This window comes from Mastigoproctus giganteus, chromosome 12 (genome assembly GCF_048544385.1).
Source record: "Mastigoproctus giganteus isolate SK-2022 chromosome 12, ASM4854438v1, whole genome shotgun sequence".
Lineage (NCBI taxonomy): Eukaryota > Metazoa > Arthropoda > Arachnida > Uropygi > Thelyphonidae > Mastigoproctus > Mastigoproctus giganteus.
The window spans coordinates 175465668-175485902 of NC_143586.1; the positions used below are offsets into that span (position 1 = coordinate 175465668).

At 38.1% G+C, this 20235-nt stretch overlaps 1 protein-coding gene across 1 annotated transcript in view; it reads right to left on the bottom strand.

Moving 5' to 3' along the window:
• The window catches only part of LOC150077612 (terminal uridylyltransferase 4-like), a 753631-nt gene that overhangs the window by 368137 nt on the left and 365259 nt on the right, over positions 1 to 20235 (bottom strand). Inside the window, exons 13-14 of the mRNA XM_090385959.1 lie at positions 11175 to 11271; positions 6189 to 6275 (exon numbers count right to left, since the gene is read on the bottom strand). Of these exons, the coding sequence (XP_090242085.1) occupies positions 6189 to 6275; positions 11175 to 11271 (184 nt within the window). The remainder of the gene's footprint in view (positions 1 to 6188; positions 6276 to 11174; positions 11272 to 20235) is intronic.

Consider the following 20235-nt stretch of genomic DNA (forward strand, 5'->3'; position numbering starts at 1 on the left):
TTTTTCTTTTCTTTTTTTTCTTTTTTTTTTTTTTTTATTATTATAACCTGCACCATGGGTAGTTTTTTTTTTTTTTTTTTTATTTCTTTCTCATCTCTTGCCTCTAGAATGGGCCCCCCAGAGGTTCCTGGTCCACCTGCTGACAACACCAGGTGGGTCAGAGTCTCTTTAGAGACGGTATGTGTTTTATTGGGACTGGCCCACCTTCCTGTGGTGTGGACGAGTACCCAGAATCTGTCCAGGTGACTGATGCTTCTGGGTAGCCAAGCGGCCAGAACAGAACAACAGAACACACATATAATACACACAAACCGACATCACACACATCTGGCCCATTTGTAGTGATACTGTTCTTCACAGAGATACGAGGTGGAGTTGAACAAATGTTCTAGGTGCCGCCCTTACATATACACATGTCCACACATGTCCATGTGGTTTAAATTCAGAGCAGGTTTCCTTCTCAGTAACCTCAAGAAGGTCCCACTCTGAAATGACAGTTCTCGATGAGCTGAGTGTTCTATGTGGTATCACTGGTATGGGTATTCCTCCGATTGATGTTGCTCGGAGTAGCTGCTCAGACTGCCTGTCATTTTTAGTTTCAATTAACAGATCCCCAGAATGGAGCCTCTTAACTGATTTGGGGGAACCTGATAACCCATCTAATCCTTTCTGTATAAAGAAGGGTGACATTTTGCCAATCGGTTTTTCGCTGGTTGAATGTATAATTAAAAACCTTGGGACAGGCCCTGATGGTATTTCAGTTCGAAGTCTCTTTGTAGCAATAATGCTATCTGTGTATTCATCTATATTTCCGTATAGGGACCACATTGCAGCCCCTGAAGAAATAAGTTTATCAGGATTCATGAAGTTTTTGAAGTGGTTCACTGCTCGGGCTCCCTACTCACCACGGGGTCCAAAGGGATGCCCACTACGTGGTAAGCAATAAATATGCTCGTGAGTGGGATGCCAGGGCTATCCAGACAGCATACCCCCACCACCACCAGCCTGAATCCTGTCCCTCGGACCATGATGGTAGGGGGCGTGGCATTGACACAGTTGACCCTCGCAGGCAAGCCTACTAGCCGACTGATCCTAGCTGGGCCTTCCAGGACCACTTGTCTTGTCGAAGCAGGGGCCAAAGTGGTGTATTGAAGCTGTGCCCCTCAACCAGGATCAGGATCCCTCTTTCCGAATTTCCACAGATTGCAGCGTACTGCAAACACAACAGATTCCATTGATGTTAGCATGGAACCTAGGCAGTGTTGTGGATCCCAGGGATGCTAATCTGGAGAATCAGCATTGTTACTGGGAGGTCCCCTCACCACGTAGAGCTGTCCATGTCGAGGGGATTAAAACAGGAAAATGCAAGAAAAAAATCACATAGCATGAATGAAAGCTGAGTGATTGGGAGTAATAAATTGTCTCGCTCCCCCAACTAGACAGACTGATGGGCATATGGCCCAATGACTCCATGCCGACATCAGCCATAACTCCATAGCTGGTGTGAGATGCTGATCCACTGTGGGACAGAGCTCTCTTACAGGCACTCCACAACATGGGGATCTCTTTCTCTTTGAGCTTTCACTCCTATCACCTCCCCTCTTTGCCTGGTGGGTCACCTCACTGTGAACTTTTATCTTCCACTCACAGAGTAAGATGGGCATCCTGTCCTGCCTCCCCCTTTGTTGTCCCCCTTTCAATTTGGTGGGTGCCTTCACTCCCCCCATCCTTGTATCACTTTATCCCTCACTATTCCTTCCTAAATTTAACCTTTTTTTTACTGGGCTTTCCCTGCCTGTAGCCTTGGTTATGTCAGGGTTCACCCGGGCAGTGCTTCACACTCCTTACTGCCCATCCCACTTCCTCATGGCATTGGCATTGGAGAGTAAACTAGAAGTTTTTGTGTCAAAGAAGCTAAGAGGCCAGATGAAGAATACAACCAAAATAACCAACATTAACATTGCACGAACATGCACTAACCAACATGAATCTGGCCTTTACAGAGTATGTATTTATCACATCGCTGGATGCAGAGTTGGGAGAAACCTCCAGAGCCACATTGCAATTAACACTATATATTACACACACCACACACACTTCTGGCATTTACAGACTTCTGTTACCTCACAAGATTACTAATGGCGCAGTTGTGGGAAACCACAACTTGGTGGAGCCTTACCTCCAACACTATGTGTTTCGCATAAAGGTCGGTTTTCTAAATAAGCTTTCATCTTATGGTTTGCCAAATATTTTCTATAATTGGGCATCCAGTTTTCTCTCTGACCACTACTGCAGGTAACAGTAGATGGCTGTCTTCTAACTTCTCCACTAATGTCCAGTTTTTTTCTCCCATTCTTTTCCTCTTGTATATTAATGGCCTTTTCCCACTGATTGGAAATCCAATCCATTTGCTGATGACAGCACATTGCATTCTACTTTCCAGTTTCCACCTTGCCTTGCAAAAATGGCTTCAACTTCTTTAATATCCACTACCAATTCCCTAAATGCTGATCTTCGGTTAATTCTCCAGTGGAGCAAACTTAATTTAGTTGATTTCAATCTTTCTAAAACTGGGTCCTTTCTTATATCTTTCAAAAAGGATTCTTCTGCTCCTATGCTTAATTTTGATGACGTGGATTTCTAGACAAGATCATATATCTGTATTAGGGATTACTCTGATTTCTAATCTCTCTTGGCATAAGCACATCACAAATATTGCTTCCTCTGCAACTAAAAAACTGGGTTTTCTCTTTTGTCCTCAATGTTACTTTTCTTCCAAACAGCTGTTCCCATACAAATTGTAAATCCACTCCACTATGGAATATTGTTCCCGCATCTGGCGCTGTGTCCCCTCTCAGGGCTCTAGATTCCATTCAAAAGAGGACAATTAGGTTAATTAAAGACTCATCTCTAACAAAGTCTCTCTAGTCTCACAGATGTTCTGTTTCTGATGCATGTTTTTTCTATAGATACCTCAATGGGAATTCTTCTGAATTAGCTTCTATAATTCCTGCTCTCTCTTCCTAACCAGTCCACACAACCAACTTTTTCTTTTTCCTCTTTTCTTTTTCCTCATTTAGTTTTTCATCCTCCATTTTCTGGAACAACCTACCTTCATACATATTTCCCAAAGATTACAATCTACAGAAATTCAAGTCCACTGTCAACAAGTATCTTCATTCATCTTCTTAGCCTTCAACCCATGCACAGTACTGAGTACTGTAGATTCTGAGACCATGCTTTACTGCTTTACGGATGATATGTTTGAAATCGGAATAATTCTGTAAAATAGAGGTATCTGGTTGTTTGGCTGCAAGATCTGCTCTTTCATTTCCTGCTATACCAGAATGCCCTGGTATCCAGCAGAATGTCACAGTTTGGTTTGACTCATTACACACAAGTAATTTAGAATTGATTTGTTTGATAACAGGGTGAGAGTGGAGGTGGTATTACTATTTATGGCAGAGACAGCACTGAGTGAGTCACTGTATATTAAGGCAGACGAAATTAGAAGTTGAGTAATGTGATCTAGAGCCAAGTTAATAGTATAAAGCTCAGCAGTGAAGATACTGCATTCTACAGGTAATGAGACAGAAGTAGTGAATGACAGGAAGATTGCCGCAGCGCCTACTTGGGTCTCAGTTTTTGATCCGTCTGTATAGGTCTTACAGGCCTGTGAATTAGAAGCAGAGTGAGTTTCATGTATCAGTGTGATATTGAAGGGAGACATTCTTTGTCTCCCTTCAATATCGCACAGGTAGATGAAGGGAGACAAGGTGTTCTTTCCCCACTGTTGGAAATATTCATCGTAAATCGCAGGAATATTTGTCCACGGTGGATCAGGAGGGGTCATGTCCTGATATATATTGCCGATTTCTATATTCCACAATTGAGTTAGTTCTTTAAGTCTAAGTGTAGCAGGTTTGTTTTCATTTGGTTTACTGTTGAAAAATGACATCCATTCGATATTGTACAAACATCTCCAATTAGGGTGAGAGGGAAGACTGCGGATTTTTGCGGCATACATCAAGAGCAATGTTTTCCTCTGAAGATGTAAGGGAGGTTCGTGATCAGTTTTGAAACTATTAAAATGGTAATAAGCCACTACAAAATATGGTACAATAAAAGCCCCCAACACATGTGCTTATTACCATTTTAAGTTTCAAAACTGATCACACCAGCTCTGAACTCACTCAACACATTCACTTCCATAACCATAACCCTCAAATTGATTCAGTTGTTTCTATTATTGATTTAAAATCCAGTTACAAAATTTTTCAATACGAGGCACTCGTTATAGAATGGTGTCGCCATAACACTAATTTTAATGTCTTGAATACAAAACTCCCGACAAATCTTTCACCAGTTTGAAACCTCACACACATGCATCAAGGGAAATCAAGACTGTTTAAATACATGGTTTTCCTTTTACCCATCATTGCTAACCGAAGACATTTATACGAAAGCCTCTTGTTACGACTATTGGCCGCATCTAGCTTTCACTTTAATATTTCACATATATGACAACCTGGAATAAGATAGTGCACTTCTTCCCTGGGCAAATCTTAACCACAGATCTTTTATTATTGTCGTCTTTATTTATTATTTTTAAAAGAATTTTTAATCTATATTCTAAATTAGTTTAATCCTATTCCCCCTTAAGATCATGTAACAGAGCAGATCAATTGAGGTGAGTACCAAAAATTAAGCCTTTATGCTACCATCTCCATTTGGCATATTTATCAAATGAATTGTATGAAATTGGTGGACTGTTTTTTAATGAGAAAAGGATTAACCTACCTAGTCAAATATTGAAATTCTTGGAGGAGACTGAACAATTGGTCTGTATTGTTATGGAGTATCGCTTCTGCAAGGGTGAAGCACAGGAGGGAGATTAAGTAGACGCTAAACTGTTTCTTTGCCTCATCTTATGTTCAACTTTTCAATTCTCTCTCTCTCTGCCACTGGATGCATTCCTTTGAGTATACTGAATGATTTCCCTTACAGTTTGGAAAAATTGCATTTCAGTAGTGCAATCTATATGAACATATTCTTTCGAGCCACAGCAGATAGGTGATTACACCTCAGCAGATTGCTTGAGAGTGTCAACATTTTTGGCACATAAAACACTGAACTAAGTTGGGAATGTAACATTAAATTTTGAATCAAATCTACCATCAGCTTTTACCACTAATGGCAGATTTAGTGTTTTAAATGTAAGAATGATTATTCCATCTTTCTTGATGACTTTTAGCATGCACTAAATTTTGATCTCTTATTCCTTATTTCTTTCTCAGATACAGTGAAGATATCCCACTCTGCTATTACCTCTTTAGAGATCAGGGTGGCATGCAGGGTAATTTTTGTGGGAATTCTACTGAACAGTGATATTTTAAACAGTCTACCTGTATGTTTATTCTCAATTACTCTAATAGAAGATCTCCAGACATTAGTCTTTGTACCTTATTTTGGAGGGGGCAGCAACATTTTCAAGACATTTCTGAATTAAAATTAATGGAAGAGTGCAATATTAGAAAAAGAAGAGCAGAGTTTTCTGTTCCTTCTTCTTTTGGTCTCTTTGAATAAGATGAATTTATTTCACCTTTATGAAATGGATATGAATCAAAAGATCCACAAGCAACATGTCCTTTTAGTCCTGGGAGAGTTATTTTCTTCTACGAGATTTCTGGCTGTGCCAGGTGGAGGCATGGGCACCTGTGACCAAATAATTGTTCTTGGAGAGGATGGATGGGTTAGGTTGGTAGTTTTTTTTTTTTTTTTGGCTGATTCTGATGTATAAGCTTGCTTCCTTGCATCATTTGCCACTACTAATACTAAGGAAAAAAAAAAAAGGAAGAACCTTTATACAGTATGGCAGAATATTTTGCAATAGGACTGTAATAGCAATTTATATGCATGTAATTCATGTAGTTTAATTAAATTTTGTATGGTGTTTAGCAACCAATTAACATTAAGAAAGAACTGTAACATAAGGCTATTTTATTTTTAAATAATCTAATAAAATTAAAATTGATTAGCCAAATTAAAAGTAAAACCACCACAGTAAAACCGCTAGAAATTTAATTAATTTGAAATATTTCAAATATTTTTTGATATTTATAAAAGATATTTTTAAATAAAAGAAAAGAAACACATTATTTATTTCCAAGAATAGAGTCAATTTTTACCTGGACAAAACACTGATATATAACTTTGCAGTTCCATTAAAACAGAATGTCTCTCCTCTTTTTCAGCTTGGTGTGGAGCAAATTCGCCTACAGCATGAAAGGAAATATTTTAAGAACTAAATGAATTTTTTTGGTTTTGCATTAGTTTTAATAAATTTAGATGTATGTTAAAATTGTGAAATTACTTTATAAAAAGGTTAGTGCAATTGCATCATGTTTTTTTGTAAGTGAATTACCAAATTGGTAAAATTGCATAGTTTTTATCATATCTCATATAGTGAATATCTTCATGAGTTGCCTGATATTGCACTACCTCGAATAAGTAATGCTTCACCAATGGAGAGGAGACTAATGTTACTTATTCTCGGTGGATACATTACCCAGATGGCCATTTCAAGGCTATTTGACCTATCATCGGTGGGTGGGTAGGTACCCTGGTGTTGCAGTACTGACAATCCAGTTATGAAGTATAACTCCATAATAAGAGAGACCAGATTCAAATGAACTAATGTTACTAATGTCTCATTAGTTCATCTGAAATCCATTTAGGTCTCAGCCCAGAACAGTATTTCTTTGTTGGTATGGGAAGACTAGCAGCTGCTATAATTATTTCACTGAATGGCTCACATCTGGTGATGAGTATGGGCTCGGCACATCCAAGGTCCTGAGTGTGAGAATCATCATTCTTCTCTTTCTCGGTGATTCTCTTTTACTTCACTCTTGCTTGCTCTCTCTCTCTCTCTCTCTCTCTCTCTCTCTCTCTCTCTCTCTCTCTCTCTCTCTCTCTCTCTCAGGGTAACTCAGAAATTTTTTAAGGCTGTTGCAGCAAAAGTCTCAGGTTTCCATTCACCATATGGCTAATAATAATTTAGAAATTGTTGTTGGTAACTTCATCAGTTAGTCCCACTGCATGAAATTTTAAAACTGTCAGAGAACATTGTAGTCACCTTTTCAAAAGCAAAAACCCTTCCATTTACCCTTGATGGTAATTCCTTCTTTAAATAAATCCCACATCAATACACTGTGGTCATTGTCACCTAGTAGTTCATTTATCTGCTGATTCTTAATGCATGAAGAATCACTGTTGATAATCAGATCAGGAGTAGTGCCCTCTCTATTTTTTTATTTGTAACATGCTGCTGTAGAAAATAGTCACACAATAAATCAACAAATCCCACACAAGTATTGCTTGTGTGGGAATGACCAACCCACAAGTTTCAGTCAATATCTGGAAAGTTCAAATTGCCTGTTATAAGACATCCTGATTTTTTGGCTCACTCTATTTCTCTGTGTAGTGTCCATCGTACTTATCAGAGACAATGTCTAGAACACACTCCTATTCCCATTTTTGCTTTTCCAGTGCTCATGTCATACCAAACTAGCTCAACATTGCAATGGCCATCCATGGTAACAGGAAGCACAGCTTTAGATTTTTGCATATTATATAATATAATAGGTAATATAGAGGCAATATGGAAAAAATGCAGAAAATAATTGTAATAAAATACGTAAGTATTTTATTACGACTATTACGTAATAAAATATTGCTAATGCTTTTGCTTCTATCGTAAGCAAACTTGTTTTTTGTTTGATTTTCTATCCAAACAGATGACAGCCATTCCATCTCTTCCGATTCCTTGTGTCTTAATCTAATGGATTTTAATTACACTTTGAGTTGGTCCTGCTATAAAAGTTGTTTTTATTTTCTCTGCATTCTTTGTAATTCTCGGCGTTGCCTCATTCAGGTCTGTAGCACATGCAATATCACATGGTCTTTCATTTTGCTCAAAGCGTTTCACATTTTCATATTTTTTCTATATCGACAGAGGCGGACTGGCCATAAGCTTTCCCGGGGAAACCCCGGTGGGCCGGAGGCCGGTGTGATTTTGGCCATAAACCATAGTATGAGGTCACTACAAGTTTTCCCGGGTAAGAATTTTTGACCCAGTCCACCTCTGTTTATCTATATTGCTTTTATTTTTCTCTCTGAATCTGCAGTGTCTTCACCAAGACGCTTCCTTTTCACATCTTTTAAGCATTTTACTCATTTTTAGGGAATAAAGCACAATCACAAAATGAGGAGGCACGCTTGATACACATAAACAAAGCTGCGCGCGTGTAGCAACTGAATAAACAACACCGTAAAGGCAGAGATTAACACCTCACATTTTACTAAAGCACATTTCTAGGAGTTACTACCATAAAACAATAAAAACAATTTCCAGTTGCGTTTCTGCTAGTGGAATCTGTTATAAACTGGCAGTAAACTCGATCTAATTGCATTTGCGATTATACTGATAGCTGGAATTGTGTCGGTTTTTTTACATTATTCTGGTGAAATGTGTTTCCCCTTCACTGATATAAAAAACATCAATACATTTTCAGAATCTTCTCTTCATTCCTATAGTGTTGTGTTCAGTTGGGGGTGATTCTGTGTTCGACTGCCATTTCTTGTAAACACAAAGGCCAATCGTGCATAAGCGAATTCGGTTCGTGTTATATAAGATATCGTTCCCCTATTTATAAATCGTGTATGATCGAATTCGTGTAATGTAAACACGTGTTATATGAGGACTGACTGTACCTTACAGTTTTTGTAGTTCTTTTTATTGAAATTCAGAGTATTTTTAACTTATCTCCTTACAAGTTATTCTCGTTACTTTGCAGCTATGGTCTCTGAACTTTTAAATATGGACTGGAAGGGAAGGAGTCCAATTCACAAAGCTAGGAAGTAGAAAGCTAATGAGTTGATCCAATAACTAAGTGCATTTTAAAATGAGGTTAATCAACTACCATAGAATGCTGAACTGCAGGATGATAAAATTTCTGGCTGGAAATTGAGAGAAATTTTTAACCATTAGGACAGCTGCACTGACTAAGGCAACAAATCTTTATAATTCAACAAATATGAGGTTGATCAAAGGGTTCAGAGGACTAAATTTATTTCTTGAAACTGCAGAATAACGAGGAATAACTTGTAACATGTTCAGTGCCTCATCTAGATGTAGTAATGCACGAATTGCCTCTTTATCTGCAGTCAGTTTGAATTAGAACGTGTCGAATAGAAGCTGCTTTAGAGGGTTTTTTTTTTCACATTTAAAATGAATTTTGTTGAACAGCAATTTTGTATCAAATTAGAGAAGATATCTACAGAAACCTGAGAAATGCTAAAAATAGCATTTGGAGAAGATGATATATGAATAGTCGAAAGACTTTCTGTATATAAGTTTAAAGAGAATATCTTTTCTATCATAGATGTTCCTTGCTCTAGCTGTCATTCAATTTCAAAAAAAAAAAAAAAAAAAAAAATGATTCCATTATTTTGATTTGTGACCTGATCAGGAGGTTGATGTTAAACTATCTGTGAAATAGCTAGTGAAAGCTGCATTTCTGATAAAACATGCCAATCAATTTTAACACGAGATTTGGGAATGCAGTACATTTCAGCCAAATTTGTATCTCATACCTTCAATGATGATCACAGACCATGGAGATTTCTCACATACCAGAATCTTCTTCAACATTCTACTTCAATTGCTACTGACCCACATTCTTTCCATCGTTACTTGTGATGAACTGCAGATATGTGGCTATGAATCTGAAAACAAAGGCCCAGTCCTCTTAGGGCCTCGGAGAAAATGGAAGAACCCACTTTCTTGTATTTTTTACTATACAACCAAGAGCAACTAAAGCTCAATTTATACTATGTTTAAATCAGATTTTAAAAATTACATAAGAGTTATCTCAAACTTTATCCATAGGATTACTTCTCTTCAAAACTCTCCAACTCCGACCTTTTGTTAAACAAGATTTAAAATTATTAAAATTATATACGCTTCATTAAAATACAATTAAATAGGTTCAACTCTCTAAGACCACAAATGACCAGACATCCCCAGGATCACAGCTGAAGGCTCCAACCTGACGCCAGATCTATCTAATTCACCACGCAACCTCAAGAGATTGAAGACATTTTGTCAAAATTTAAAAATATAAAGACACAATGTCTTCAATCTCTCGAGGTTGCATGGTGAATTGGCTAGATCTGGGGTTGGGTTGGGGCCTTCAGCTGTGATCTTGAACCCATTTAATTGTATTTTAATGAAATGAAAATAATTTTAATTATTTCAAACCATGCGCAATAAAAGGTCAGAGTTGGAGAGTTTCGAAGAGAAGTAATCCCATGGATAAAGACTGAAGTAACTTTTATGTAATTTTGTATTTTTTATAAATTATAAAAATCATTATAAATTTCATTATTTAGTTCATTACAAATTTGTTCAGCATGATCAAACAGTGAACAAGGAAAACACCGGAAAATTACCTGCATCATGACAATGTCCCAAACCACTCCATGCTCTTTATATCCATCTCACAATTTCTTGCACAACATTCCATCACATCATCCACTATACTCACCAGATTTAGCTCCCTGTGGGCGCCTCTGTAGTCAGGAGTAGCAGTGCGTAGCACATGCTTCTTGATTAGACCGGTGTTTGAGCCTGTGACCACCAAATACGGAGGATGCGGAAAGGTCAGGGAATGACCACCGCATATCCCCAGAGCAATATGGCCTTTTGCTAATGCTCCTAAAAACCAAATAACAAACAACAAACAAACAGCTCCCAGTGATTCCCCCCCCCCAAGCCCGAAGTTCCCTTGAAATGTCTATAATGCAGTGGTCAAAGAAATTATTCAAAATGGAAAACAGGAACTATTAGGAATTTCAAAAAAATAAAAAAAATAAAAAATAAACACCATCAGGAATGTTTTCCGGCAAATTTTTTTTTTTTTTTTTTGAAATCCTTAATCTTCTTCATGCTGTTTTAAATACTTTTATGATAGATCATAGTCTATTATACAAGAATTCTATTATGCAAGATCATGATTAACAGACACTTTATTCATTTATTTTAAGCTCATTTACTCAAATATTACATGCTTATATTAAAAAAAAAAAAAACAAACAAACAAACATATACTCACACATAATATCTTCACATGTTTGGCTCAAATGCTGCAAAAACTCATTGCTCATTGGTGGCAATTTTGAAATTTTTGGCAACTGAAGCTCAGAGCAATCCTAAGAAAAATAACACATCAAAAAATAAAAAACAAAATACTGTCAACCAGAGAAATCAAATTGAATAGCATTAGCATTGGTGCATTGGCACATGGCATATGATGAAGAAAGCAAGTTTATAATAAAATGATTAATAAAACTACTGAAAAATTTACAAATGCGGAAAGCAGTTTCTTCTTGGAGAAATCTTTGTCTTGAAGGATTTAAATTATGAATTCATGGAAAATCCTACTTGCTATTTTATAACAAATATTTAGTGCATAATGCATTTCTACTTATATTTTTATGAAACCATATCAAAAATGCCATCTGCTCTGTATACTACAGGGGGGTATGAGAGCTCCTTCAACCATTCTGAATCTTTTGTGAGGTCGGTTCAAACAGTTCTCTATTCAACAAGATTACACCTGTTGTTCAAGGCTGGGATAACAGAGTGCACTGTGACTGCATACTGCACTTAAGACAAATTCTCATCCTTACCTACATGGAATAAGGTATTCAGTCTCTTAAGGTAGTCTGTTGTAGCAAGCCAATAAAGAAGATACATTTCACATTTTTTTTTTTTTTTTTTTTTTCTGTGAACTCCAAACACAAGAGGTATTAGAACCTATAGTAATTAGTACCGTGCTTGGGTTAAGGAGAAGTATTGGGGGGGAAGGGGGATGCCGGAAACTTTGCTCTAGAGCCTAAACATGGGTTTCACCACTTCAAGCCTCCAATAAGCAAAGTGGTGGTATTTCACCGGTTGATGAAAGTCATCTACCACCTAGCACATCTTGTTGTATTTCAAAATATCAGAGTGCAATGAACACAAATGGGTTGCTCTTCTTAAAATAATACAGCCCACTGCACAGTCCCTTATGCAGACTCTGCAACAGTCCATAAACAAGATTTTGAGTGGCACTGTTGTTTCAAAGAGATTAAGTAATCTGCCGAAAGTGATCCATTATGTGCAAAGGCAATATAAAGTGGTAGATGACTCTCATCAACCTGGGAAATATTGTAGTAGTAGTAGTAGTGGCATGTGATGCAAGAAAGCAAGTGTATGAGCTTATGCAGCATCAACCAAAAAAAAAAAAAATACCAAACAATCCCCTCTAAATATTTGTCCAGTTCCTTCTTAAATTTATTTAACCTATCAACTTCCACAACGACAGATGGAAGTTTGTTCCAGCAATTAACTAAAGGCAAATTTCCGCACATCTATTCTACATCTGTCATTCCTCAATTTCAATTTATGCCTCCTTAGGTTCGTAATCTGAACAAGTGGAAGAATACCATCAGAATTCAGTGTGCTCAACCCATTCAAGGCCTTATACACCTCAATCAGATCACCTCGCAGGCACCTAAGTCTCCAGCTGCTGCAATTTGCAGAACTTAAGCCTCTTGTTAAGAGGATCCCTTCATTCCCCTCACCAATCTTGTTGCCCTTCTCTGTACATGCTCAAGCAAATCTGCATCCTTCCTAAAATGAGGCCTCCAGACCTGTACGCAGAACTCAAGGCGTGTCCTGACCATTGCCTTATACAGAGGGACAATCACCTCCTTTTCGCTGCTGACAAAATTACTGTATATCATTGACAACACCCCATGACCTGCCCTGGCAGCCTGTCTGCACTGCTCAGAAAACTTCATATCTGACTGCACAATTATTCCCAGGCCTTTTTAATTTTCTATCTCCTTAAGTGTAGTACCACACAGTTGGTACCTTTTCCCTGGGGTTACTTCTACCCATATGCAATACTTTGCATTTGTCAATGTTAAACTTCAGTTGCCACTTCTCAGCCCATCTGACCAAATTTTCTAGATCCTGTTGCAGTAACACACTGCCATTACTGTCATTAACAATCCTGCCAACCTTTGTATCATCTGCAAACTTCGATACTAAGCCTGATATACCTTCATCAATATCATCGATAAATATACAAAACAACAGTGGACCCAACACCGAACCCTGTGGGACTCCACTAATAACATTAGTCCACGAAGAGCAGCACCCATTGATTACCACCCTCTGTCTTCTCCCACTCAATCATCGTATTATCCATTGTAGCAAATTTCCCTTAATGTCATATTGCTCCAATATCCAGTCTTCTGTGTGCAACAGTGTCAAAAGCTTTCCTGAAATCCAAGTATATGATATCAAAATTATTATTTTGCATCCAGTTCCTTTGTAACCACATCATAATAACCAATCAAATTTGTCAGACAAGACTTTCCCTTAACACGCCCATGCTGTGTCTGAACTATTGCTGCAGACTTGTCTAGATGATCCTGCAATGCATCTTTAACCAGTGACTCCATTATTTTACCCAGAACAGAAGTTAAACTAACTCGTGTCACCCTTCGATCCCCCTTTGTGAATTGGGAACACATTTGCTTATCTCCAGTTTGTGGGGACCTCCCCTGAGTCCAAGGATGCTCTCATAATTATGGCTAAGGGTTTTTCTTACTTCCTTTGCCACCTCCTTTAATATAGCTGGATAGATCCCATCCACCCCAGGTGCCTTTCTTATGTTTAACTTCAACAATTTCTCCTTCACTTTGTTCTCAGTTATTACAAAATCATTAGGCACCCTGTTACAATTTGATAACCTTGTGGCATTTTCAAACCTTAATAACTCCTCATGTGTGAATGTAGATGCAAAATACACATTCAGTTTGTTTGCTGTCTGAGCAGGATCATCAACAGTCGAACCATCGAAATCAAGTGGACCAATTAGATTTATCCCCTTCATTTTAGAGTTTATATAAGTAAAGAAATCCTTGCTGTTTTTCTTAGCATCCTTTGCCAAAGATTTCTCGTAATCTGCCTTTGCCTGCCTAACCTCCTTTGTGACTTGATTGCAGACTAGCTTATATATATCATAGGCTTCTGATTCGCTTGATAATTTATATGCATCCCATGTATTTTTCTTCTCTGCCACGAGTCTCATTAGTTCATTTGACAACCATTTAGCCCTAAACCTTGAACAATATTTCTTAATAGGTATGAAACGTTTAGTAGCTTCCATTATCAATTCCTTGAATGAGTCCCACTTAGAATTTGCTGTTGGCAACATCATCAGTTGGTCTCACTGTACAGAATTTAAAAACTGTCTGAGACCACTATAGTCACCTTTACGGAAGCAAAAACCCCTTCCTTTACCCCTGATGGTAATTATATCTTTAAGTAAATCCCACATCAGTACACTGTAATCACTGCTGATAACCAGATCAAGAGTATTACCCTCTCTGGTAATACTCTCGAACATGCTGCTGCAGAAAACAATCATCCAATAAATCCACAAAATTCTTACTAGTGTGCGAGTGACCAACCCATATCCAGTGTTGTCACTTTGCTTACTGGAGGCTGAAGTAGTGAAACTGATATTTAGTCTCTAGACCAAGACTACTGCAACTCCATCTCTTCCACATGCAGTATGATTGATGTCTTTTGAGGTTATGAGGGGCATCGTGACAAGATCCAATCATCCGTATATTTCTAGGGTACAGCTCTAAAATGGTGTTTGCAAACCGAACACTAAATAGTTTGCCCTAATGAATATAATAGTAACTCTCTAATTATTATTATCATCATCCACATTAATTGTTTAAGAATTGTATGTTTATAAGCAAACACACAATTCTTAAAAATGAACATTTATAAGATATCTTAATTAAAGAGGAAGTGTCTCATTTTTTACATTAGCAATCAAAAGAAAGTGAAATTCACACTGATGTTATATTTAAAACTGCTTTTATTACATTTTATTTTTAACTCTTCTTTTTACAGATACAGCCTTCCCCTACGTAAGTCAGAATTTCCCAAAATGGTTATGCAGCACTTGCAAATTTGATTGAATTCAATTGAAGAAAAAAGAAATGTTCGACAAACATGTAAATAAAATTATTTATTCAATTTTTAAAAATTTTTTTTTTTACAAAAGTGTACAAAATTACAAAAATTTCAAAATTATAAAATTACAAAACTGGAGAGGAGACAAGCATAACATCAGCAAGTTTTACCTTTCGGGCATCGTTGCTAGAATCAACTCTCCAGCTGGTAAGCACTCCACTGCAGAAGTTGAGGGCTGTGGAGATTTAGAAGAGGTTTTTTCCAACACATCACAAAATTTCTTTGCAGGTGCAGAATCGGCACTAGCAGCTTCACAGCATAATTCAATGCTTTGGAAACCAGAGCAATGCTTCAACCTATTAAACCACCCATGGCTTGGGGTTTGCCTTACTTATCCTTAATATCTTTGTGAATACTTCTTGCTTTTGCTTGAATGGCCACTGGACTCAGGGGTACCTGCTTCTGAATCTGATTTTCTATCCATATTATTAATAGCTTTACCATCTTCGATAATGCACCTGAATGCTGCTTTACGATCATGTTGACCTTAAATGCATTGATCCTATGTATATAAAGTGCTTAGCATCATTTGTTCGCAGCTTGAGGCTCTAGCCCTAAATGTGCCTTAGTCTAAATGCGCCTTTGCATTGATCCTTTAACATGTTCTTTTATACGTGCATTGTCCCTTAATTCACTGTTGAAGCAGCGAGCCCTAATCCCATGCAATAGATGACAAACTTTGTCCTGCTTTGTAATTAATCGTCTTCATTTCTACATCAATTTTGTTTCATTTCCTAGCACTGCCAGCACTTGCACTTTTCCATTCACCATTGTAATAAGTAAATAGGAATGAAGAGAAGATTCTAAAAATTTATTTATGTTTTTTATATGATTGATGATTTCAGTGAAGGGAGAACTCGTTTCACCATAATACCGTAACATAACATAACCTAACCTTGAAAACTTTCAATTGTAACTTATACATGGCCTATTGACTACTCCAATGCCATCAACTCAGCACCGTTGGCTGAAAGAGACACTGAAGATCTACAGGCAGCCCAACACTGACATGCATCAAAGAAGCACAATCATTGCAAACAAAGGACCACCAAGAATGTAAAGACTCCATAAGAACCTAGAAGCAATAGGGTCAACAGAACACTAACAAGGAACTCCAGAAAACTGTGATCCCGAACGCATTAGCATTAGTAGAGGCATATTCTGAGGTCGAGGGTTTCCTGTGCGGACGTGCCTTTCTGCCGCTCTTGGAATAGAGAAGTTTTTTCTGATTTATTTTCTGCTTTATTAGTTTAAATTGACATATTAACTTATTTCTAGAGTAGCTTTATATTCCTATTTACGGTACTTAAAGTTAAAATAACTTAGATAGAGATTTTGTAGGTATTACTTAGTATCGGAAAGGGTATCAAATCCACGTGTTTACCGTTCATAAACGGCCGCCATTGCTACGTGAAAATTAATCAGTAAAATCTATTAATCTTGTCGAACTTCATTGGCAATTAAATTGTAATTTTAACTATACATATAACCACTTAGGTTATGGAACATAAATAATTAGTAAAAATAAATAATTAATACATAACTTGATACAGAAGTTATATAAAGGGATTTCGTAGATAACACTCGTTACTGAAGCGCGATACAGCATATCCGGAATTCGATAGCATTAGCTTCGTATAGTATAGTGCATAATATAATATTGTCAATTAATCAGTACATCTATTAATCTTGTTAAACTTCATTGTCAATTAAATTGTACTTTTAACTATATATATATAACGACTTAGAGTACAAACGTAACAAATAATTAATACATACTTGATACGGAAGTTATATAAAGGGAACTCGTAGATAACACTCGATACCGAAAAATAAATATAGCGTTATAACTGTGTTAAGATACAAGTTTAAGGTTTTAATTTTGTTCTGAAATTGTAATTTTATTGACATTTAAATCGAAATCATGACTCTGACCAGAGCAGCAAAGCAAAAGGCTCAAGCTAATGGGAGTGCTGTGACTCAGGGGAGAACTGAGGGGGGCGGTTGCCCCCTGAATCACGGCCTTTTAAGATGCACTGTTTGCTTGATGTTTGCGGAGCAATCGGGTACGGGACATGATACTGCCATGGGGGATGTCTTTGTGTGTGCACGATGCAAGGAGTGCAAGGAAATTAGGCGACAACTCGGCGTTGTTATGGGCCTATATGAGACCGTGAAGGACAGGGTGGATGCCCTCGAAGGAAATAAATTGAGGGGCCCATCAAGCTCTCAGCTGCCCACATCAACACCAGAGCTTGGACTTGGTCATCTTGCAACACAGAGGCAGCCCCCAAGGCAGAATGCGCTGGTCCAACAGGAACTAGTAGTTGTTGGTGACTCAATTGTCAGGGAAACGGGGAACATGCTTTGTAAAAAGGATAGGTGGAACAGGACCAGGGTATGTCTGCCAGGGGCAAAGGTTGATGACGTTGTAGAGCAGATATCATCTTTTAAGGGCACAAAAGGTGATATAGTTGTACACGTTGGCACTAATGATATTAAGAGTAGGAGACCAGCGGAATTACTTAACAAGTACAGGTCACTGTTGAAAAAAAGCCGTGAAGTAGGGTTGAATTTGAAAGTGTCTGCAATTCTGCCCAGACACGATAGGAGGGAGTATATGATGAGAGCCTTGTCGATCAATTCGGCCCTGGAAAGATTGTGCAAGGCTGAAGGGGTAGAATTTTTTTCAGCCTGGACTGTACTTGTTAACAGGAGAGATTGCTTCTACAGGGATGGGATACACTTAAATAGAAAGGGTGCAAGAATATTTGCTGATGCTATCGAGGCAGTGTTAGGTGGGTCGGAAAACTGCTAGCTTGGGGGGAGACAAAGACTAATGGATTAACAGTAGCCACGGGCAGAGGTGAAAGAGATTCTTGCACTGCTTCTATTGGAATGAGCAGAAGCCTGAAAAACAAGATGCAGGATATTTCAGAGACTGCTGGAAGTCATTGCGGTACAAGTAAACACATGGGTTGTGTTAGGGTAGCTAAGAATAGAAACAGGTGCATGTATACTTGCGTGTACACTAATGCTAGGAGTTTAGTAAATAAATTTGATGAATTTGAGGTATTACTCAAAACATCAAAGGCAGATATTGTTGGGATATCAGAGACGTGGTGTCACACAGATATAAGGAATGCATAACTGGAATTTGGGGAGTACAACGTCTACAGAAAGGATAGACAGGATAGGAAGGGAGGAGGGGTTATGCTATTAGTTAAAAAACACGTAAAATCCAAGGAAGTGAAGCCAGTTGACATCGCTGGACAGTGCAGTGTTGAGTCAGTTTGGTGTGACATAAGCATAGGTAAATCAAAATTGAGAGTAGGAGTGTGCTATAGGCCTAATGACTCTGATGAGTATAATAAGATACTGTACAGGGAAATAGAATGGGCCAGTAAATCAGAGAGTCTTATAATGGGGGATTTTAATTTCCCAGATATTGACTGGAATTTGTGGGTTGGTCACTCACACACTAGCAAGGCTTTTGTGGATTTATTGGATGATTGTTTTCTACACCAGCATGTTCGGGAGGCAACTAGAGGGAGTAATACTCTTGATCTGATTATCAGTAGTGATTCTTCATGCATTAGGAATCTGCAGATAAATGAACCACTGGGTGGCAGTGATCACAGTGTGCTGAAGTGGGATTTACTCAAGGAGGCAACTACCATCAGAGGTAAAGGGAAGGGTTTTTGCTTTCGTAAAGGCGACTATGCTGGTCTGAGACAGTATTTAAATTCTATACAGTGGGACCAACTGATGATGTTACCAACAGCAAATTCAAAATGGGAAGCATTCAAGGAACTAATCTTGGAAGCTACCAGGCTTTACATACCAACCAAGAAATATTGTTCAAGGTTCAGGCCTAAATGGTTGTCAGATGAACTAATGAGACATATGGCAGAGAAGAAAAATGCATGGGATACATACAAATTAATGGGTGACGTGGAAGCCTATGATAGATATAATTTGGTCTGTAACCAAGTCACAAAGGAGATTAGGCAGGCAAAGGCAGATTATGAGAAATCCTTGGCAAAGGATGCAAAGAAAAACAGAAAAGAGTTCTTTACCTATTTAAACTCAAGAAGGAAAGGGATGAATCAGATTGGTCCACTGGATGTTGATGGTTCAACAGTTGAGGATCCAGCTCAGGTGGCTAACAATCTAAACGAGTATTTTGCATCTACATTCACACATGAGGAGTTATTCAGGAAGGGGAATGTCGTAGGTGAAGTAAACATTGGCAGTGAGCTAGATGATTTTGTAATAACTGAGAGGAAAGTGGAGGAGAAATTGTTGAGGATAAACATAAAAAAGGCACCCGGGGTGGATGGGATCTATCCAGTTATATTAAAGGAGGCAGCAAAGGAAGTAAGCAAACCCCTAGCCATAATTATGAGAGCTTCTTTGGACTCAGGGGAGGTACCCATGGACTGGAGATGTGCAAATGTAACCCCAATTCACAAAGGAGGATCAAAGGCTGACACAAGTAATTATAGACCTGTTAGTTTAACTTCGGTTCCAGGAAAATTAATGGAGGCACTGGTTAAAGAAGCACTGCAGGATCATCTGGACAAGAATTCAGTTATAGCTCAGACACAGCATGGGTTTGTTAAGGGCAGGTCTTTTCTGACCAATTTGATTGGATACTATGATGTAGTCACAAAAGAACTGGATGCAGGGAATAACTTTGATATTATATATTTGGATCTTAGAAAGGCTTTTGATACTGTTGAGCATGGAAGACTGCTGCACAAATTGGAGAAGTGTGGCATCCGAGGCAAATTGCTGCTATGGATAAAGGGATGGTTGAGTGGCAGAAGACAGAGAGTGGTAATCAATGGACACTGCTCAACGTGGACTAATGTTATTAGTGGAGTTCCTCAGGGTTCAGTGTTGGGTCCATTGTTGTTTTCTGTATTTATAAATGATATTGATGATGGTGTATCAGGCTTAATGTCCAAGTTTGCAGACGATACAAAGGTTGGCAGGGTTGTTAAGGACACTACTGATACTATGCTGCTGCAACAGGATCTGGAAAGGTTGAGCAGATGGGC